At 38.4% G+C, this 22,938-nt stretch overlaps 1 protein-coding gene and 1 pseudogene across 1 annotated transcript; both read left to right on the forward strand.

Moving 5' to 3' along the window:
• The first annotated feature begins 2,402 nt into the window (after positions 1-2,402).
• LOC139882749 (disease resistance protein Roq1-like) lies at positions 2,403-6,562 on the forward strand (annotated as a pseudogene).
• Positions 6,563-19,899: 13,337 nt separating this feature from the next.
• LOC139882746 (disease resistance protein Roq1-like) lies at positions 19,900-22,323 on the forward strand. The gene is made up of 7 exons (XM_071867022.1): positions 19,900-20,006; positions 20,063-20,072; positions 20,557-21,085; positions 21,153-21,271; positions 21,421-21,532; positions 21,651-21,922; positions 22,009-22,323. The coding sequence occupies exons 1-7, from the start codon at positions 19,900-19,902 to the stop codon at positions 22,321-22,323; spliced, it is 1,464 nt and encodes a 487-aa protein (XP_071723123.1).
• The last annotated feature ends 615 nt before the right edge of the window (positions 22,324-22,938 follow it).

Below are 22,938 nucleotides of genomic sequence, written 5' to 3' on the forward strand. Positions count from 1 at the left end.
GAGTGTAAATTATATGAAGATCTCCCTTTTTTTACCACTACAAACTAATTGAAATAGAGCAGGCCAAATACATCATGCATTCACAAGATCATGAGCGTGCCATATTGCATAGACTAGTACTAATGTTATAGCACAAAAAACTATGGTTTAAACTAAGTGAAAATATAGTCTAAACTTACAACGGATTTGACACAATCTAGAAACGCTTGGAATATTATTGTATAAGAAGATCCAGTAATTTGTTTAGCTTTTAGAATCCAAGTTCTAATAGGATCACGTGATAGCATATGTTTTCATTATTTAATTAGTTAATTTAACATATTTACCTAGGAGTACGGACAAAAAACGAATTTAGGTATGTTCCTTTCAATTATTAAGGTTCTCCATGGTAAAATAATTCCTGACTTATAGAATGGTATCTTTTGGCAACTGCTGCTCCAAATATTTTTCTCTTCCCTTTCCTTTTCCATATGGTGAATTTTTAAGGGTTCTACACTGCGGTATGACTTTTTTTTGTTTTTTTTGTTTTTTTTTGGTCAAAGCGTATGACTTATTGAGATGTGATTTTTTACGGAAGAATGGGTCAACTTCATTCCTCATATGTAAATTAAATCCCCATCGAATTATCAACCTTACCAAAACTAGAAATCATATAAGCAATCATAAATTAAACTCCGGTTGTAATGGGTTCTCTACGTCAATATAGTCTCCTTCGTTTCTGACCAAAAAAAAAAAAATCATAAATTAAACTCCAAACTTGTTTCTTAATAATGCGATACAAGTGGAATCAATGTTAGGAGATCACTTGGCGAATTGAGAGCTGTCGAACTCAAAATTTGCATGAAATACGGCAAATCGAAAAATAAAATCAGATAATTTCCTTTTTTATTACAATTTCAAAGCATTACTAAACTTTATTTGAGGAACCGTAAAAGAAAATGGCACCCAATCTACTACTGCAAAACCTATTTGAAATTATTTGTCAGGAGGTAAATAAGGCCAAAAAATCATCTGGCAATTAATTAATCTCTAGCTAATCGTCAGGTAGAGTGGTCTTGATTTCGCATCTTGCATCAATGACAGAAACATCCATGACTTCTAGCATCTTCAATTAAATTAGGATGGGCTAGGCCTTGTACTAGACAATGATTTCTTGACAATATTTGTCATTGTGTGGGTATTATGAAGGGGTTATAAAAATCAAAGAAATGGGGGGAAACGAAGAACGAAAAAGGAATTCGTGAATTTTTCGCTTTTGATTTTCGCAAATTGTCCCATAGTTTTGAGGTTTCAGTAAATAATCCTCTTAATTTGCTTTTTCATTGGCAATTTTATGCATAATTTGTAGAATATAGGATGGCGCAATGGATATGTATTATTTTATGTTTTTTCTTATAGAGTATTTTTTAATAAGGATCTTGGGTACCTGTCGCGATCTCTTTTTTTCGGCATTCGATTAGGGCGGGCGCCGACGGAGGCTAATGGCTTGGTCAGGTCTCTTAGGCCAACCCGGACTCTCCCAAGCCCACCAATTCACGACTTATGGTTTGAGTCTTTAGTCTATAGGTTAATTTTAAAAAAGAGTCGCCACCAAATCGGTTTGAAGTGAGTCATTTAGAAATCCAAATGAAATATTGAGAGAAATATTCGCTTCTGTGCAATAAGATAAATTAGGATCGGGGACTTGATTACATTAATTAATTACTAATACTCTTTCGGTATCTGATCTTGTTTAAACCCTGAGAATTTTTGGATTTTTAAGGGTTTTCTATGCATTTGTGGAGGAAAACATTTTTTTGACATTTTTCTATTTTTTAAACATAAAAGGGATTTTTTGTTTTTTTTTTGGTCTTTTATAAATCATTTTTTGGCTTTTCTGACTTTTTTTTGGCTTTTTTAGGAAAATATGGGAAAATTTATATTTTTTTGATTTTCTGGAAAAAAAAATTATTTTTTTATTATTTTATTAAAATACTATTTTTAATAATAAAAAGCGACCCGGGTCGGATTCCCCGGTTGGGACCGACCCGGTTCGCTGGCCCTCAGCCCGAATGACCGACCGCCGGCCCGGAGGGCCCTAGGCGTGGGCTCGGCCCATACGCGACAGGGGCCGGTTGGCCCGGACCGACCAAAAACCCTACCCGGTTATAACCCGCGTTCGACCCAACTCAGTAGCCGGATCCGACCCGCTTGAGGACAGACTTAAAAACCCTAGTGGCAGCTTTCGTCTTCTGAGTCCTTGGCCGATTCTTCGTCGTTCCAGATTCGTTTGTCGATCACGTCGATCTCGACCTCCACACCCCCGCCGCCGCGCATAAGCAGCATATTTATCTGAAATCGAAAGCTGAAAACGTCTTCACGAGCCAAGTGGGCCCTGAGTCCGGTCCAATATTTTCCTGAGAATGGGACAGGCTGAGAGCAAGGCAAGAGATCGTCGACTTCGCTGCCGATCGGGGAAGGGCAACGCCGGGTCAGAAGCCACCGAGCCTCTCCGAGAGAAAAGCCGACTCTGCTTCAGCCTTCAGCCCTTGATTTTCGTAGCAAGACTCTCTGTTCCGATGCTTCGCATTCTAGGGAAGCACATGTACCATCAGCTAATCTAATGGCTGCTTCTTCGAATATGAAAAAGGAATTATTACCATGTGTTCCTCAGTTTCAGAGGAACAGATGTCCGCCAAGGCTTCCTCAGTCATCTCTACGCGGCTCTGGACCAGCAAGGAATATACACTTTTGTGGATAGCGAGAAGCTTAGGAAAGGAGAGGAAATATCGCCGACGCTCATGAGGGCGATTGAGGAATCGCGCATCGCGATCATCGTTTTCTCAGAGGACTACGCCTCCTCGCCGTGGTGTTTGGAAGAGGCTGTGAAAATCATGGAGTGCAAGGAGCGAAATGGCCTGATTGTGTTCCCTGTGTTTTTACAAAGTGGAACCAAGAGAAGTAAGAGGAGGGAGAGAGAGCTATGGAAGAGCTATGGCTAAGCATAAGTCCAAGTTCGGAAAGGATTCGGAGAAAGTGAAGAGATGGAAGAATGCTCTCTTGGAAGCCGGTAGCATGTCTGGGTGGGAGTTGAATGACAGGTACGCACAAATGTGACGTGGTGTTTCGTGATTGTTAGCTTGTGATTGTCTGTTAGATATCAGATTGTATGCTCTTTTTTGGATCTTGGAATTGAAGATACAAAGTGGAGATAAATTAGACAGTAGACACATAATCAAATAACCAGAGCTGGTAGATTCTTTGAATTGATTCTTGCTGTGTGGATAATGAGAATTATCGAACATAAATAGTGCGATTCATAGTGCCCTAGTCATTATTGTCTTCAGATTCAGGTTGTTTGTAATTTTGCTCTCATAGATGTTGGCGCAGGTTCACCCACCTTTCGTCTTATTATTTGCTTATCTTCTTATGAAATTTTCCTTATCACGTCAGAGGTTGAATTCCTGCCATGGCTTTGAAATGCTAAAACTGTTTTTTCTTTCTTTTGAGTGCTTATCAGAGATGAAGCGGACCTCATACAATGCATCGTGAAGGAATTATCGATTCGTCTCAACCGAACACCCTTACATGTCGCTAAGTATCTGGTCGGAATAGACTCTCAAGTTCAAGAACTGATATGGTTGTCACAGAAAGAGTCGGCTGATGATGATGTTCTGATGATAGGTCTATGGGACCTGGAGGCATAGGGAAGACAACAATTGCCAAGGCCCTGTATAATGCTATGATGGGACAATTTGAGGGTTGTAGTTTTTTGGAGCAAGTTAGAGAAAAATCAAGCCAAAGTGATGGTCTTGTTACTTTACAAAAGGATCTTCTATCTGAGATCCTGGTTCATCCTCTCATGGTCTATAGTGTCGCGGGAGGAATTAGTTTGATTCAAGAAAGACTATGTTGCAAGAAGGTTCTCCTGGTTCTTGATGATGTTGATCATATGGATCAACTGAATGCCTTAGCTGGAAAAGGCGATTGGTTTGGCAAAGGGAGTAGAATCATTGTTACATCAAGAGATAGACATTTATTAACTTCTCATGACAAAAATTATGTGTGTGAAGTTAAAACTTTGGAAGACAATGAAGCACGAGACCTTTTTGGTCGGCATGCCTTTACAAACAGCAATAAAGTAGTAATAAGAAGGGATCTCATTGATGGAGCACTGCATTATGCCGGCGGCCTTCCATTAGCCCTGGAAGTGTTGGGCTCATTCCTACGCGGAAGAAAGGAACCTGAATGGGAAAGTACGTTGCATAAACTCTCTAAAATTCCTGAATCAAAAATCAATCGAGTTCTCAAGATAAGCTTCGATGGATTGGACGAGAATGAGAGGGAGATTTTCCTTGATATTGCTTGTTTCTTTAAGGGGAAAAGTATAAAGGACATCAAGGAAGTTCTTGACAGCTGTGATTTCGACACAATCATAGGAATAAAAATCCTCATCGAAAGATCCTTGATTAAAAAAAATGAGTGGGGTTACCTGCAAATGCATGATTTGATTCAGTCGATGGGTCAGGATATTGTTAAACAAGAATGTCGCGATGATCCTGGAAACGCAGCAGATTATGGCTTTTGGAAGATGTTGAGGACGTTTTTTGTAATAATACGGTAAAAGTTGTTTATGTCAATTTTGCTACATTTTGGTTTACATTACTCTAATTTGAACGGTCTAACGTAAATCTTTACTGAAAATTTTGTTTGACAACTGAATTTGCTCTGTTATGGATAGGGGACGGATGCAGTAAAGGCCATAGTATTGGACTTGCGCCCACCAGAAGCAATAATCATCAGTCCTGATGGTTTCACAAATATGAAAAAGTTGAGAATACTCATTTTGCTCAGAGTGCATATCTCTTCACAAGCTCAAGTACGTCTCCCTAACAAGCTAAGATGGCTTGAATGGCCCAATGCCCCAAATCTAGATTTTGGATCTGGTCTAAATAAACTCATGAGACTCAACATCCCGAAAAGTCATATCAAACAATTAGGGGGCAACTCTCAGGTAAGCCCTTGTGATGATTAGCTTTTCCTTTTTATAGCTATAAAAAATTGCAGAACTTAATGATTGCACTAGTATGTTTTTGCAGAATTTTAGAGAGCTAAAGTCCATCAATCTCACTGAATGCAAGTCCTTGGTTAGTATATCTGATCTGTCATCGGCTCCAAATATGGAGAAATTGATTCTTGATGGGTGTAAGAGTTTGGTGGAGGTTCACCCATCCGTTGGAAATCTTGTCAAGCTAGAAGTTTTGTCGCTAGAATCGTGCTCTAAGGTTAGTATTTTTCCTAACACACTGAGGACTAAATCTCTTCAAGTCCTTCGTCTCTCCGGTTGCTCTAAACTTGAGAAGTTCCCAGATATTGACGGAAAGATGGAACATCTGGAAAGAGTTTCTCTAAATAGAACAGCTATTAAAGAACTCCCTGCATCAATTCAAAATCTTGTCTCTGTGAGTTGGATGGATTTAGCATTTTGCAAAGACCTTGTGAGGCTTCCATCGCACATTTATAAGTTGAAAAATCTCTTTAATTTGAATCTTGACCACTGCTCAAATTTAATCACGTTTCCAAAAAACATGGAGGATTCAATTGATCCTGATGGCCATTTGGGATTCCGAAATCTAGGCTGCCTAAGCCTTCGGGGCTGCAATCTATTAGAAGTAGAGTTCCTTGAAAGTTCTTCCAGTTTTCCCGAGTTGTGGTTCCTAGACCTTTCATATAACAAGTTTACTCATTTGCCGGCATGCATCAAGTACTATCGTTTCAGCACATTAATTGTTAAGGGATGCGATCTACTACAAGAGATTCCTCAGCTTCCATCAAGTGTTTGCAAACTATCAGCACCTTGTTGCAAATCCCTGCGAAAACTCCCAGATTTGTGCGGTGGTTCCCCTTTCCGCTTTCTTGAGCTTGAGGTTGACTTGACGTCATGTTGTGAATTATTCCGCGAAGGGGTTGATGTGGATGATGTGGCTAATTTATTACTCGAGGTCTCTCTCTCTCTCTCTCTCTCTCTCTCTCTCTCTCTCTCTCTCTCTCTCTCTAACTTAAAAGCTTGATATGCGTACTATTTGTGTGACAGAATTTGCCAAAAATAAGCTGGGTCGATATAATCCTAATTGGAAGAGAGATGCCTAAATGGATTCTCCCTTGTGAAGAGGATTCCATATCTTTCATGGTTCCACGGGACTTGTATGACAAGCTCAAAGGACTAGCACTTTGTGTTGTTCTTAGCCTGGAGGAAGGAAAAGTGGTGGACGTTTTATGTGATGTCACAATACTTGTTAATGGTCGAAGCGCGATGGCCCGCTGGAAAGATTTTTCTTCAATGGAATCTGAACATGTGTGGCTTTATTATTTTTCATGCGGTGGTCAGTTTGGAGTGGAGATGCTTTTGCGAAATGATTGGAGCCATTTCCAAGTTTGCATCAGAGCAAAAAAGGGAAGCATAAAGAAGTGTGGATTCCGTCTAATATGTGAGCAAAAGCAGGATGATCTGAGGGTGATGTTCCCAGCACCGAAGCAATATGAAGGTTGTTTGGGAGGACTTCAGAACAAGATAATTCAATAGACACCGAAGAAGAAGATAATCCAATTGAAATAGATGCAGAGGAAAGCTCATCACCTTTAACAAAGAAGATAAGACGGTCTTAACTACGGCAAAACTGTGGGTTCCAATGTCTTTGCTTTTCCCTTTTTGGGGCCTCCACTAGAGACTTGCAAGTGTCTGCTCCTTCAATTAGAGTACAAGATCATTATAAAACAAAGGTTTCGCACCATGCTACTAACATGATTGGGGAACAATTCTTTTTTTGGCCTCTGATTCTTTATGATTTGTAATGCAGTGCATTAACCCAAAAATTAAGAGGATTCTTGTTGAAATGGTCATGGTCTTCTAAGTTGCTCTATGTAATTTTTTAGATGGGCCTCTGTCGCATCTTTTAATCCAATTCCAATTAATGATGCCAGTACTTCATAATTCAAAATTCTTAGTAAGTTTTGCTAAATCTAGTATAATGTATATCTTTAGGAAAGTGCTGTTTGATGTCTCAAAGATCAAGAGGTCTATACAGGGAAATTTAGTTGATTCCTCTATTGTTACTCAGCAGCTTGCATTGGATAGGTATAAAGGGAGAGCTTTGGCGTATGAGAAACGTTGCATTTTAGCAAAGGAGATTGACTTTAAGGATATTCATGAAAAGCAAACAGTATTTGGCAAACACCTTCTAAAATAAGTATTGCAAAGCAATTTTTAGAATGAGAAAAAAAAATTTAAAAGGTAGAATGAAGGAACTCGCAGGTACATATAAAAGCACAAGCGGGGGGCACAACAGTAGGACCTGTACCAACCTTGTGCGACCCTAGGCAATACACCGCTGAGGTCAACCAAACCTAGGAGACGCGACATTGGTGTTGCTTGACCGGCAACACGACATTCAACGCCAGTGTCCAATGACCTCAATTGGCGGAATGTTGGAAACACACAACTAGGCAATGTGATGCTCAACCTTCGGCAAGCTAAATTTGACATCAAGCAACCCTCGCAAGGCTTCATGGAATCGTGCAATCCTTGATGAAGCTTTGCCGGTGTCCATCAGCCCTTGGCCTCCTTCATGAAGCTTCCTAGCCATGACCAACCATGGCTTTCTCCCTCCTAAACAAGGTTGAGGACAAAACATTATTACAAATATATTAATGATGGTAAGATTGTAAGAAAAAAAATTCATTGAACTCCTGAACTAGCATTTGGAAAATACTAAAGCTCAAAGGTGAGGCTTGCCTCAAGCTTCAAGCATTTCAAAGCAAAACTTTTCGCTAAAGTCTTTTAAATTGGGTTACCAAATATTATAACTTATTTTAAGAACTTTTGGAAGCCCAAAATAGTTTAATTCAAGATGACGGAGCACTCCAATTTTTAAAGGCCAAATTGGATGGGATTGAAACGAAGGGGCAAAATTGGAATAATGTATCACTTTGGGGGTCCTTGTGGGTCAAAAAATAATTTTTAGTAAATTATTTAAGGATACTGGTTTAAGATTTTCCATGATATTAATCCAAATAATATTTATGTATTTTTTTTTCTTTTTTACCTTTTGAAGAGTTGAGCCTGATTCATTTGGCAAGTAAAATGCTAAGTAACATTTTAATAATTTTTACCGAGAATATTAGTAAGTTAAGTTCATACTAGGATTGCCTTTATATTCTTCATTGGCTTGCACCAAAGTTCATTCTCTTTCTCACTTTCTACCATTAGTCACCCTTCGTTTTAGTCCAGCTGGCTTGATATTGTCTATTAGAAATGCAAAATTCAATAAAGTAGAAATGCCGTTGCCCATAGCCAAAAATAAGATTACTACACTCTCCAAAAAAGTGACCCGATCACATTATCAGAGAATATGATATATCAAATGCTCGTTACAAAACTATTAATTACAATCATTAAGGTTCGAAATCATGTACACCAATAATATCTTTTTTCGATATTTCATTCATTATATCGTAACTCGTATTCACCTCAAATTAAATCTACCATCCACGATCAAATTCCAAAATTATAGCATCACCCCCTCCTCCTCCTCCTCCTCCTCCTCTCTCTCTCTCTCTCTCTCTCTCTCTCTCTCTCTCTAGATAATAAGATGGAGAAAAGCTATCAATACTAGCCACCCTTTTTGAAATGTGCCAACTCATTAAGAGTGTATACTTGTTGACACCTAAATTTTGACGACCCTAGAAAAATAAAGTAAAAATCGCATCAAAACAAGAAAATGGGAAAATGGGGAAAAACAATATGATTAATTATGTATGGAAGTTGGAAATTCTGATAAATATTCAGATTTTAATAAATGCGGAAGCAATTTAAAAGTTAAGTGAATAAATGGCAAATTTTTTTACAAAATGGAAGAAATTTGAGTAAGATTGAGCTGATTGCGAAATCATCATTCAATTTGCAGCCTTGATTTAATGTAATAAAATATGGAAATTCGAAAGTTGCTATAAAAAATGGCTGTATGGAAATCACTATAAAAAGGAGCCACATTTTTTGTGCCTGGGGGGTCGAATTCGAACAAAATCCGAGAGAGAAATTTCTTCAAGAAAAAAAGAATTCGTGAAGGAAAAGGGGGAATTTCGTCTTTGTTGGATTTTTGTATTTCTTTTGTTCTTTCTTCAAAGTCAAAAAAAAAAAAAAAAAAGAGGGAAAGAGAGAAAAGATGTGAGGGCAGAGGGAGAAGTGACGTACAGCAGAGAGGGAAGAAAAAAAGAAAATTAAAAAAAAGGGGACTGTTCACTGTCTTCTTCGTGGAAGCCTCCCGACGCCCCCTCCCTCTGTTCGCTGCTGCCCAGGCCGCCGGGGCCGAGCTCCTGCGCCGCCAGCCTCTTCGCGCCACCACCGTGCCAGCGCCACCCAACGCCGGCATCCGAGCCACCAGCCCTCGCCGCGTCTCGCCAGCGTTTCCTTTCGCGTGCTCGCCGCTGCTCCTGCACCGTCTGTAATCAGCCCAGCTTGACGCCCCAGTTTTCATCCTGCTCTCGCCTGTTGCAGCCCCGACGCCCTAGCTGCTGCTGCTCACCCTCCGTTCGTCTGCGACGCAACCCACTGCAGCTCCACGGCCGCACCTCCGCCCGCGAGCCAGAACCCGAAGTCGCAGCAATCCGCGAGCTCGGCGCTTGAAGCCGTACCGTCGCTCGGAGCCCATCCCTCGCTGGTCACCACCGCGACGCCATCAACCTGCGTCTCCGTCACCGCTGCTTGCTGCTCTTGCTACACCCGCTTCGCCGCGATCAGCCCTCTGCACGCCGCCTGCACCTGAAATTGCTTGCTGCCGCTGTTCCTCACCGAAGCTTCGAGCTCTGCCGAGTAGCAGCCCGCTCGCCGTTTTCCTCCTCTGTCGCCGACGCAGCAGCGCCCGACTCCTCCGCACCCGATGACCGCGCTCCTGCCCTCGCCGACGCCGCGCCAATGCACCACCTCCGCTCGTCCGCTTCACCGCCGCCGGAGCCCGACGCCGCCGTGCTTCCCGCCTGCCCTCCGCCGTGCTCCGCCCCTCACTGATCGGCGCCGTTGCTCCCTTTCCAAGTGCCCCTTTAGGTGGCTTTTGTTATTTGTATTTTTTTATTTATTTCTTGCTATTTTAGTTTATTTTTTATTTTCAATATTATTGTACTGGATTGTGATTTTCGTTTTAGGCATATTCTGACATTATCGGTAGGGATTTTGCATAAATTGTTGTAATTATTAATTTGATCCGTAAGACGTTAAATCATTTTTTTTAGTTACATTAATTTTTGAGCATTTTGGTAGAATTTTAATTGTTAAATCATTATAATTATTAATTTGATCCGTAAGACTTGAGATCTGATTTTTAATTATTTTGAACTATTTGTCCTGATGTTTAGGATTAGAGTAATCGTTAATTTGACCTGTGAGATAACATATTATTTTTTCGATTATTTCAATCATTTATTTGTTAAATATTTTGATTAGTTTATTTGACATTTGCTTGTCTCGAAAAAACACTAAAAATATAAAAAAAAATCAAATTTTACATCAAAGCATGTTGATTTAGTAAATTAGACATGTAGGTTTAGTAAATTAGAATTTTTTTTTTAGGATTTCTTTTTTATATAATTTTGTAAATAGGTTAGGGTTGGACTTAGATAATTTATTTTATATAAATAGGGTTTTAGATAATGTTTGCACATTTTAATTATCTCATTTTTCTAAAAAAATAGTTTTCTAAAATATGATAGGGTTTAAGTCAAATTAATCCCTAAAATAAATTAGAAAATTATTCCTTTTTTTAGATAGTTTAATTAGGATTTTTTTTATTAATTCCAAATTTCAATAAAAAAATACAAAAATATTAGGTGCATGTTAATTAGTTTGCATAATAGGTTCATTTAATTACAATTTGTTTATTAGTAAAATTATGTCATGTAGTTAAAATGCATGTTTTATAAATAATTCTAATTTCAAGAAAACTCAAAAAAATTACTTGCTTTGTGTGTTTATTTCTTTTGATGTAATTTATTTTCTTTATTATATTTAATAATGGTTGAGCGCTCGTGTGATCACTTTTTGACATGATAGTAATTTAGGTTAAAATAAATCCAAGCTGCGTGCAAAAATATTTTTTGAAAATAAAAAGAATGGTACATAAAATGTATTAGAGAAATATAGTATAATCAAGTCCCCGTACCCATAGTTTCTAATTTATATGAGTAGAATAATCTTCCGATTATTTTCCTTAGGTGTCTAATCGACTTACTATAAACTGATTAGTAGCGATTTCTACATAATAATCTTTTGCATGTTAAAAAACTTGAACTTTGAGTCGCGAATTGATATGGGCTTGGAAGAGTCCGAGCTAAGTTAAAGACTTAGTAGTCTATTAACCTAGTTTCAGGTGGTGCACCCGAAATTTAGGTCGCAACAATACTTAATTTCACATCTTATTATAATTGGAGAAACACTACCTATGGAAAACAATTAATACTCCCAGAGTGATATGCCGATTCTATTTAGACATTAAGTCATCCCACATAATGAACCTTTCCTAATTGTTGTGATTTATATTTTGTATTAACAATGTTCGAGAGCAAAATCAAATGGATGACTCCAACCTTTGCAAAATATGCAACCCAAAAAGTCAACAAGCACGAAGCGATGTTGGGCAACTACTTGGGCTAAATCTTGGGCCGACCGGAATTGAAACAGTCTTTGGGTCAACTCCACCAAATGGGCAACCAAGACTGAAAAGATGGGCTGATTCTCTTGCTGACCTAAGCAAGACTGAAGAATGGGCCATCTTCATACCTCATATCTAAAATAAATTGACATTGGGTTATCGACGTTATCAAGATTAGAGATCATATCATCAATAATCATAAAATTCAACCCCCAACTACTCTCGATTAAAAATAGTGTGATAGCTACTTACTACTGGACTCAATGTTAGGAGATCACTTGACCAATTGAGAGCCATCAAATTCAACATTTGAATTAAAAACTACAAAAAGCAAAAAAAAAAAAAAAAATCCATTTCAATACACTTTCTAAAGTTTATTTGAGGAAATTATGAGAAAATGACACTCGACTATTGCTGAAAAAACCTATTTGAAATTAATTGTTGGGAAATATCTTAGCTAAAAAAGTCCTTATATTAATTAATCTCCATTTACTAGTAAATTTTTAATTGAAAAAAATGTTAAAAGTAGAGTGGTCTTGATCTCGAATCTTGCATTAGCGATAGCCCAATGGACGACTTCAGGCATCCTCAATTATGTCAGGATGGACCAGGCCTTGTTCTAGACAATGACTTCTTGACAATGTTCGTCATTCTATAAATATCAGCAAGGGGTTGAGAAGATCAAAGAAGTGGGGAAAATGAAGAAAAAGAAAGGAATTGCCTATATTTTCACTTTTGATATTTGCAATTAACTCCTATATTTTTAGTATTTTAGTATATAATCCTCCAAGTTTTTCTTTTTTCATTGGTAAATCTTTTCATTAGATTTAACAAGCTTAATTCTCCAAAATTTTGTTCCAAAAGCAATCTTCGATGAGTGTAGATAAATTTTCGTGACGATCCAACAAAGCAACATTGACGATTCTTATCGAAAATGAGTGGATGCAAGGATAAATTGGCCAGAGCTAGAAAGAGAGCAAGATAAAGCGGTGATAGGATTATCCTAATGTTATCATTTTTTCTACATAAAAGATATTTTTATTTTCTTTGATTTTGTGCTAAGTAATTTAATGGTCAAATTTCACGTGTAATTGACTTTTCATTTTTCCTTTCTTCTCCAACCAGTGTTCTCTCCATGGCCGTTGAATTCAGTTTATTGTAAGAAAATGTGGCACTTGATTTCAACTGTCAAATTGTCTCTGGAAAAAAAGAGAAGGAAATGATAAAATCGTTCGGCTACATGAGCCGTTTGATTGTGTGTATTTATAAGTGTAACCTTGGCTATCCCTCTTGGAAAAGAGGAGATGTGATGTTGAAAATTTCTTAATTTTTGGTGTCCGTCGTTTCTCAAATTTCCGAACTCCTTAACCTGTTGCATGCCATTCAGGTTTTATATTTTAGTTTTCTAATATTAGTTAATGTACAAAAAGTTTTTAACATGTAATCACCGCCCTCAACGACGCAGTTGGCTCGGGCTCTCTCCCCCCACAAAGGAGAGAAGTTCGAATTCTAGTGGCGTCATTATGAATTCTTACCTGGAGTATTGTGGTGGGGTTTGCTCGCCGGCTGTTGGCTTACAGAATTCCCTGGGTTATCAAAAAAAAAAAAAAATTAACACATGAACATTCTTTCTTCCTATTTGGTGAGGTTGAAAATATCTTATGCAAAATAGAGTTTATTATTGTACACTTTTTATAAATGGGTTTGCTATTCTATCACTATACTAAATCCAGCCACAAAATATAATTTATTTTGAGTTAGTTAATGTCTACTCAATTCAAGTGGTTTTACAATGTTTTATACCAAACAAAGTAACTTTAGTATGCTTTTTTTTTTTTTCGGCGATCATACTCTATTCCTAATGTAACACTTATTCTCAAACTTTTGCCTTACCTTTTTTATAAAGTGTGGAAGTCAAAATCCACATTTTAAAACTAAATCGTTCATACACCAACTCTCTTGAGAATGTGGCGATCCGAACCCCCTATCTCCCCCATATTTATGTGAGAAGGGTGGAACCCCAGTGACCACTTTCGTATGCTAAAATGTCTTTTTATCGATATAGTTTACATGGGTTTCATATACATGTATTCTCTATCATTGTAATGCTTTTTGTTTTGGGTTGGACATTTTAACATACTCACAAAGCCAAGTCCTAAACTAGTTTTTTTTTTTTTGGCACTCCTCATTTGTTAAATCCACATGTTGTTCTCACATTAGCTTTACATGCTATGAAGCTTATTACAGATTTGCACAGCACTTGTCTACGAAATTTATACAAGCCCTCCCCATGGATCGCAGCCAACAAAAAAATATAATTTACTCCTTCAAGTGAATGATTACAAAATACCAATTGCTAAAATTAAAATATTGAAGTTCGTTGTATGCATCTTAATTTTTTAAATAATGATTGATTGACTTACACTTTACAAAATGAAAGTGATACTTCGTTACATATAAAAGAAAAAAAGTTTAGCCCAACTACAAAAGTGAGATGAAAAAGAAAATCAAAATAAAATGTTGTTCAAGTTTTTCTTTTTAGTTTAAAGTCCGAGTCCAGGTGGCAAGTATGCAAAGATTGACAGGGTTTCATTCTTTTAAACCTATAGTCCAAGAGGTAGTTTGAGTAATTAAATGGTTAATTCATATAATCAATTTAGTATTTAGTTACGAAGTCACCATTTACAAAAACTTTAAGGGGTCAATACCCATTATTGGCTTATTGATGAAGTTTTGTTGCTCATGTATAAGATGATTTGTATGCATTACTAAGATTTAGTCAGGTGAAGATTCATATTCACTGATGAAAAAAAAAAAATCATACCATAGAAATAATCTTGTTTATTGTAAAAAAAAAAAAAATCCTCGACGGGAGAGACGGTTCGGTCGGCCCAACCTTCAACGGCAAGTTGCCAACACATGTGAACAAATGGGTTGAAAAAAAAGCCAAAAAAAAAACAAAGAAACTGCGAACGAAAGCTGCAGTGCAAATCCTACACGTTGTGGACTAAATTCTAGGAATGTGAAAAATGTACGGGATCCCACTTTTTTAACAACAGTTTACGATTTGTAATATAACATATATATATTTAGTATTAAGATGTTTTTGTATTTAATTGCAATGACACATAATAATCTTATATAATATATTTGAAGTATCGTAGAAGTGCTCCTAACATATAAATTTATCATCGAAGAAAAATAAAAAAGTGACATTCACACTTTTTATATATGGCAACATGCCAATTGGAAAAAAAAGTTTTCCAATTTACAATAAAGACCAATTAGATAATGCACAAATGAATTCAGGTAAAACTTAAACACGAATGTTGCACACAATATCAAGCTTAAACTTGCCCATACCCAATTGATAGTCTCAAGAGCCTAATTAGGCTTAACTTACTTTTTTGTAAATTATTTAATATAGTCAAATTGAGTGAAGTCAAATTTGAATGGTCCGATTTTCTTTTTCAAGTTGAGTTTGAACAAGAACTTTAATACATGATTGAGTTCAAGTGAAGGTTCAAATATCAGTATGTGTAATAGCTCAACTCAATTTGGATTATGTCTCCACATTGAGGGCTAGACCTAGGACCCTAACACTTGGACTAGAGACACCAGCAAAACAAGTTATAGCATGGGCCACCTAAGACCCTATCATAGACTTGGGACCTTGGCCTTGGACTTGAGTTGTGAATTATGGAACTATAACGTGCTATCATCAATTTGTATTTATATATCGCATAACAACTCCATATTACAAAATACTTGACGATGTTGTACAAAAAATATCATTGAGTCCGCCACAATGCAAGATATTAATAGAGTACTAAGCAATAAGTATAGAAACAATCTCTCGCAACATATTTACTCTCAAAACTTACCAAGGGAAACTCTAAGGGTGCGTTTGTTTGGTATTTCTGTTAAAAAATTGTTCCAGGGAACAAAAATAGAATTATTTCTATTCCCGGGAACAATTTTTGACCAGAAAAACACGTTTGGTAAACTTGTTCTAGAAATAAAAAAAGAACCGAAACATGTTTGGTAAATTTATGTTCTTTTTATGTTTTTTTTTAATATTTCCTTTCTTTTTTCTTTTTTTCTTCTTTTGGCCAGCGGCCTCGCCCAGCCACGGTGAGGCTCGCTAGCCCCTAACGAGACCGAGCTCGCCCAGCCACCACCAAGCGACGCCGAGCCTCGCTGGTGGCTGGGCGAGCTTGGCCTCGCCGGATCTAGGCGAGCTCGAGCTCGCCCAGCCAAGGCAAGGCCGAGCGTCGCTAGAGGCTAGCGACGCTCCGGCGAGGTTGTCGGCCCTCGACGGTCGGTTGCCGGCCTCGGCTAGAAGAAGAAAAGAATAAGAAAAAGATAGGAGAGAGAAAATTTGTTCTTAAAAATTGTCCCAGAAACAAGAAATAAGAAACATGTTTTTTTTTTTGTTTCTTGTTTCTGTTCCAAATGTGTTCCCAGGAACAAAAAAACAGATTTGGAACAAAACGCAAACAAACGTTTTTCTGTTCTTTTTTTGTTCCCGGGAAAAAAATAGAATTTTTGTTCATAAACAGAAAAAGAACACAACTATGCACGTCCTAAAACACTCTCAAGGTAGAACCACACGAACTCCGTCTTCAGATCGATCTCCACTCCAAACTTTAAGCCAAGTCAAAGTCGTGCTTTGGTTTGGCCACAACCCATGACGTCAAAATGAGACGTCCGATTGCTCGATCTCTTCCTATAAATTTCCGATCGGAAAAAATTCATTAGATTATGCGAAAATGCGCACGATGATTTTCGGTTAGTGGCTTCGAAAGTACCTTCCCCCGGTTCCCGTACAAAGAAGGAAAATAAAAAAAACGAACTCGCTGCTCTCCCTGATGGTGCGAGAGTCTTGGCTCACCGAGGGCACAAGTGTAATTGCACGAGTGCCTAGCGGCACCCTCCCCAGAGACGAATCACGGCCGTCGATCATACCCATCTCATGTGTCGGCACACAGTGACCCGACACACATGCGGAGTCTCAATTTACGTGCTTTCCCTCCCACCAGCCAACGACCCATCCTCTCTCTGTTGGTTGCGGGGAGAGCAGAGTGATTTATAATGCTTCAGAGCGGTTTTCTGGCTCTTATCTCAAATAAGCATGTCTGATTCGGCTACCGATATAACTAATTATTCTCATATAAGATGATTTTTAGAATAAAATGATTATTATTTGCGCTCTTACTCAATTCCCACGTGATATTAATTGAACCGGTGCATCTCATTTTATTCTACGGCCAATCTCGATTGAACTTACAAACGTCAAGTGGGTCCCACTTCTTTGCTTCCCGCATTTTGCCAGCATAATCTCAGTCCTTCTCTCTCCTCTCTCTCCTCGCCGCCAGTCCTCGAAGCGCTCCATCATCATCGTCACCGGCGCTTGCTTCGCCATCCCCGCGATCTCCTCCGCCTTGCGGCTTATCGGAATCACCTTGGGCTATTCTTGCCATTTTAACCTTTTTTAATGTCGCGAATAAGCAAACGGAAGCATGGGAAATAGCCCAAAACCCAGGAAGGAAACGCCCCTGAGATTGTCTGCCTCCTGCACAGCATCTTCAATCCTCCCTCAGAATCTGCTCTATCCGGTAAGTTCCTCCTTTTCTTCTGTTTTCCCTCGATTCCTTCATGCCCTTATACGAATTATACTCCTTCGGTTTGAGATTGAAGAATTCGGGCGCTGTCCCCTGTTCAGAATCTGAGGTGGAACTAAAGGGTATTGGGTCTATGGAGAAACGGGCGGAGAGTCAATTTGCCAATTACAATTTCAAATCTCGAATGGCTAGAGCTCGTATCATTTGTTCATCAATGAAAATTTGGCAAGTCTGTGCCAAGTTAAAAACTTAAAATCTAATAAGAAGTCATGTGAAAATATTACTTCATATATTCACCCGATGCCAAGATTTAAAAAAAGGAAAAGATGATCACGACATTGTCCCAAAAGCCAACATTTGTAATTTATCTTTTTTATTTATGGCAACACCAAACCCAACGACATTTTCTATGCCATATTGTCCCTAAGAGCCAACATTTACAATTTATAATTTTATTTACGGCAACACCAAACCCAACAACATATTACCAAAAAAAAAAAAGAAAGAACACTTACTTTAGGAAGGAAACGAGGAAGAACATGAAAAATTAACGGACAGCTGTGGAGTTGCGAGGTGGGCCCCAGCTTACTAAAGTTTATCGCCACGAGAAAATCTCTCTCTAAAGTTTATCTCTCCCGCCTTCCCGTCCTTCTTGAATCTCCTCTTCCCCATCCCTGGGCCATGGCCCCCACCATACGCTTATCTCGAATCTAATCTCCGTCCATTTCAATTTTTTATTAAAAAGAAATTGAGCATAAATAAAAATAAAAAGGGAAAATGACACTGCAGTCTCTGAAATTTAGCACAACAAGTAATGTCGTTCCTTAACTTTCAATTTATTCAATATAGTCATAAAATTTATATTTAACCTAATTTTTAGACTATACAAAAATATTCAACACTGTCATTGAGTTTAGATTATTGAACTAGCGGTTTTTTACAAACGTCAAGTGGGTCCTGCTTCTTTGCTTCCCACATTTCGCCAGCATAATCTTTGTCCCTCTTTCTCCACTCTCTCCTCGTTGCCAGTCCTCGAAGCGCTCCATCATCATCGTTGCCGGTGCTTATCTCAAGATTTTGGACTCTGGAACCTATCATGTCCTCTATTTTTCCGATCTGATTCGAGGGTTCACTCGAGAATCGGTTTTATCTTTTTTTATCTTTTTTTTTACTGCAAAATCATATGAGATTATGAGTAACGAAATGATTCAAAGTAAAAGATAAATAACAATAATCCTAATCTACCAAAAACAACATCTAAATACGTAGTCAAGATATAATTATAAATGATAAAAAAAGTTCAAACACGTAATATAAAACATAAATTCCCCATTCATCCATAAAAGTTAAAGGAAAATGAAAGACTAGCAAGAAGTTTCAAAAAAGACAAAAGATGAAAGAGTGCTAATGTTAAAATTTAGGGAAAAAAAATTAAAATTTAAGCTTTTTAACTTATAAAATAGATTCCAAAGCAAAGTGGAATCGATGGATCTTTACTTGGAAACTATTCCTAGAACTATTTCAAGGAGAATCGATTTAGTTGCACACCCCTAATAACAACATTAAGCATCTTTGTATAGTGTAGGAATTAACTTGAATATGTACTAAAATTTTAAGGATGGTATTAAATAAATTAAAAAGTTCAATGATCATATTATAAATTGAGTCAAAATTCAAAGACTATTTATGTCATTATTCAAATTTGATATCAATATCCATTTAAAAATTTTAAAAGAGCAATTTGCTTTAAGTTAGCAAATTTTTTTAATATTATCAAAGCACTATTAATAACCCGAAAGTCCGCCACCACAGAAACATTATCGCTATCTCCCCCTCTCTTAAAGTCTCAAAGCTCAAAAGATAAAAAGTAATCAACAGCGCTCAGAGCTTCTCACTCGATAAACCCTCGGGGCAGCTTTCGTCTTCCGAGTCCTTGGCCGATTCATCATCGTTCCAGATTCGTCGGTCGATCACGTCGATCTCGCCCTCCAAACCCTGAGAGCGCTTGTTTCTTTGAAGCGAGCGAGAGCCAGAGCCGGGGCATAGGGAAGAGATCCTCGACTTCACTGCCGATCGAGGAAGGGCAACCCCAGGTCAGAGGCTGCCCAGCATCTCCGAGAGCAAAGCCCACTCTGCTTCTGCTTTAAGCCCTTGATTTTCTTAGCAAGAATCTTTCTCTCTCTGTTCCGAAGCTTGGCATTCTAGAGAAGCCACATGTACCATCAGCTCTTCTAACGGTTGCTTCTTCGAATATGAAAAGGAATTACCATGTGTTCCTCAGTTTCAGAGGGACAGATGTCGCCACGGCTTCCTCAGTCATCTCTACGCGGCTGGACCAGAAAGGAATTTACACTTTTGTGGATAGCGAGGAGCTTAGGAAAGGAGAGGAAATATCGTTGGCACTCATCAGGGCGATTGAGGAATCGCACGTTGCGATCATCGGTTTTCTCTAAGCACTACGCTTCCTCACGGTGGTGTTTGGAAGAGCTCTTGAAAATCATGGAGTGCAAGGAGAAAAATGGGCTGAAGGTGTTCCCTGTGTTTTACAAAGTGGAACCCAGAGAAGTGAGAGAGGGGAGAGATAGTATAAGAGAGCTATGGATAACCATGAGTCTAAGTTGGGGAAGGATTCAGAAAAAGTGAAGAGATGGAAGAAGGCTCTCTCTGAAGCTGGTAGCTTGTCTGGGTGGGAGTTGAAGGACAGGTACGCACAAATGTGACGTGGTGTTATGTGATTGTTAGCTTGTGATTGTCTGTTAGATATCAGATCGTATGCACTTTTTTGGATCGTCAATTGAAGATACAAAGTGGAGATAAATTAGACAGTAGACACATGATCAAATAACCAAAGCTCGTAGATTCTTTGAATTGATTCTTGCTGTGTGGATAATGAGAAATTTATCAAACATAAATAGTGCGATTCATAGTGCCTTAGTCATTATTGTCTTCAGATTCAAGTTCTTTGTAATTTTCCTCGTGTAGATGTTGGCGCAGGTTCACCCACTTTTCATCTTATTATTTACTATTCTTCTTAAGAAATTTTCCTTATCACGTCAGAGGTTGAATTCCTGCTATGGCTTTGAAATGCTAAAACGGGTTTTTCTTTCTTTTGAGTGCTTATTAGAGATGAAGCAGATCTCATACAATGCATCGTGAAGGAATTATCGATTCGTCTCAACCAAACACCCTTACATGTCGCTAAATATCCGGTTGGAATAGATTCCCGAGTTCAAAAACTGATATGTTTGTCATAGAAAGAGTCGGCTGATGATGATGTTCTGATGATAGGTCTATGGGGACCTGGAGGCCTAGGGAAGACAGCAATTGCCAAGGCCCTATATAATGCTATGATGAGACAATTTCAGGTTTGTAGTTTTTTGGAGCAAGTTAGAGAAAAATCACACCAAAGCGGTGGTCTTGTTTCTTTACAAAAGGATCTTCTATCTGAGATCCTGGTTCATCCTTTAACGGTCTACAGTGTCACTGGAGGAATTAGTTTGATACAAGAAAGACTATGTTGCAAGAAGGTTCTCCTGGTTCTTGATGATGTTGACCATATGAATCAACTGAATGCATTAGCTGGAAAAGGCAATTGGTTTGGAAAAGGAAGTATAATCATTGTTACAACAAGAAATAAACAATTGCTGACTTCTCATGGCATAAATCGTGTGCATAGAATTCAAACTTTAGGATGTTGTGAAGCACGAGACCTTTTTTGTCTGCATGCTTTCCCAGATAGCGAGAGTGTTGAAATAGGAGTGGATCTCATAGATAGAGCACTGCGTTATTGTGACGGCCTTCCCGTTAGCCCTCGAAGTCTTGGGCTCATTCTTATGTGGAAGAAATGAAGCTGCATGGGAAAGTGCATTGCATAAACTTTCCAAAAGACCTGACCAAAGTATTAATCAAGTTCTCAAGACAAGCTTTGATGGATTGGAGAACAATGAGAGGGAGATTTTCCTCGATATTGCTTGTTCTTTAAAGGAAAAGGAGTAGAATACATCAAGGAAGTTCTTGATGACTCTGGTTTTAACACAACCATAGGAATAGAAATTCTCATCGAGAGGTCCTTGATAAAAAATGAGGATGGAACCCTGCAAATGCATGATTTGATTCAGTTGATGGGTAAGGATATTGTTAATGAGGAATGGCCCGATGATCCTAGGAAACGCAGCAGATTATGGCTTTTCGAAGATGTTGAGGAAGTTCTCTATGAAGATACAGTAAAAGGTGTCAATGTCCATTTTTGCAACATCTCAGTTTTTTACTTTGCTCTGATTTGGATTGTAATATGTAAATTTCGATCGAAAATTTTGTCTGACGATTGAATTTGCTCTGTTATGGATAGGTAATGGATGCAGTAAAGGCCATAGTATTGAACTTGGCTACACAAAAGAGATGACCATTAGTCCTTGTGCTTTCAAAAAAATGAAAAGGTTGAGAATGCTCATCTTGCACAAAGTGCATATCTCTTCACAAGGTCCTGTACGCCTCCCTAATGCGCTCAGATGGCTTGAATGGCCCAATGCCCTGCATCTAGAATTTGGCGCTGGTCCAAAGAAACTGGCAAGACTCCGTTTTCAGAACAGTCATATCAAACAATTAGTAGGCAACTGTCAGGTGAGCCCTTATGATGATCAGCTTTCCCTTTTCAAAGCTATGAAAATATTTCAGAGCTTAATGACTGCACCAGTATGTTTTTGCAGAATTTTATATGTTTGAAGTCCATCGAGTTCCGGGATTGCAAGTCCCTGGCTAGTATTCCTGACATTTCATCGGCTCCACTTCTGGAGAGCTTAGATCTTTTCAGTTGCAAAAGCTTGGTAGAGGTTCACCAATCCGTTGGAGATCTTGACAAGTTGAAACATTTGAATAGATCAAGTTGCTCCAGTCTTCGGATCTTTCCAAACACACTCAAGACAAAGTCTCTTCAATGGCTTGATTTCTCTGGTTGCTCTAAACTTGAGAAATGCCCTGATATTCTGGAAAAGATGGAACACCTAATATATTTTTTTTCTTAAAGGACGGCTATTGAAGAACTCCCTGCATCAATTGAAATTCTTGTCTCTATAGAGCAGATAGATTTAGGTTGTTGCAATAACCTCACAAGGCTTCCGTCGAGCATTCATAAGTTGAAAAATCTCAAGTCTCTGGTAGTTAGCTACTGCTCAAATTTTGTCATGTTTCCAAAGAACTTGGAGGATTCAATTGGTCCTGATGACGATTTGGGATTCCCAAGTTTAAGGTGGCTAGACCTCTCTCACTGCAATCTATCAAAAGCAGAGTTTCTTGAGAATGCTTCCAGTTGTCCTATATTAACGTGCTTAAATCTTACAAATAACAAATTTACTCATCTTCCTACATGCATCAACAAGTATGATTATTGGAAAGACTTGTTTGTTTATAGCTGCAAGCAAAGCAAAGGGGTCAGTGTGGCTGATGCGTCATCACCCAAGGTCTCTCCCTCCCTCTCTCTCTCTCTCTCTCTCTCTCTCTCTCTCTCTCATTTTGAATGTTTGATACGTGTACATCTGTATGACAGGAATTTGAGATTCTTGTAAATGGAAGAGAGATGCCTGAATGGATTCTCCATTGTAAAGAGGACACCATATCTTTCATGGTTCCCCCAGACTTAT

Source organism: Rutidosis leptorrhynchoides, unplaced genomic scaffold (assembly GCF_046630445.1).
Source record: "Rutidosis leptorrhynchoides isolate AG116_Rl617_1_P2 unplaced genomic scaffold, CSIRO_AGI_Rlap_v1 contig303, whole genome shotgun sequence".
NCBI classification, from domain to species: domain Eukaryota; kingdom Viridiplantae; phylum Streptophyta; class Magnoliopsida; order Asterales; family Asteraceae; genus Rutidosis; species Rutidosis leptorrhynchoides.

What these genes read in the sequence shown, in the direction of transcription:
- LOC139882746 (XM_071867022.1), top strand. Translation starts at nt 19,900, where the DNA reads ATGGATAACCATGAGTCTAAGTTGGGGAAGGATTCAGAAAAAGTGAAG. An exon ending in TCTCATAGATAGAGCACTGC is followed by an intron (nt 21,086 to 21,152) that starts GTTATTGTGACG and finishes GAAGAAATGAAG; the next exon opens with CTGCATGGGAAAGTGCATTG. An exon ending in CTATGAAGATACAGTAAAAG is followed by an intron (nt 21,533 to 21,650) that starts GTGTCAATGTCC and finishes TGTTATGGATAG; the next exon opens with GTAATGGATGCAGTAAAGGC.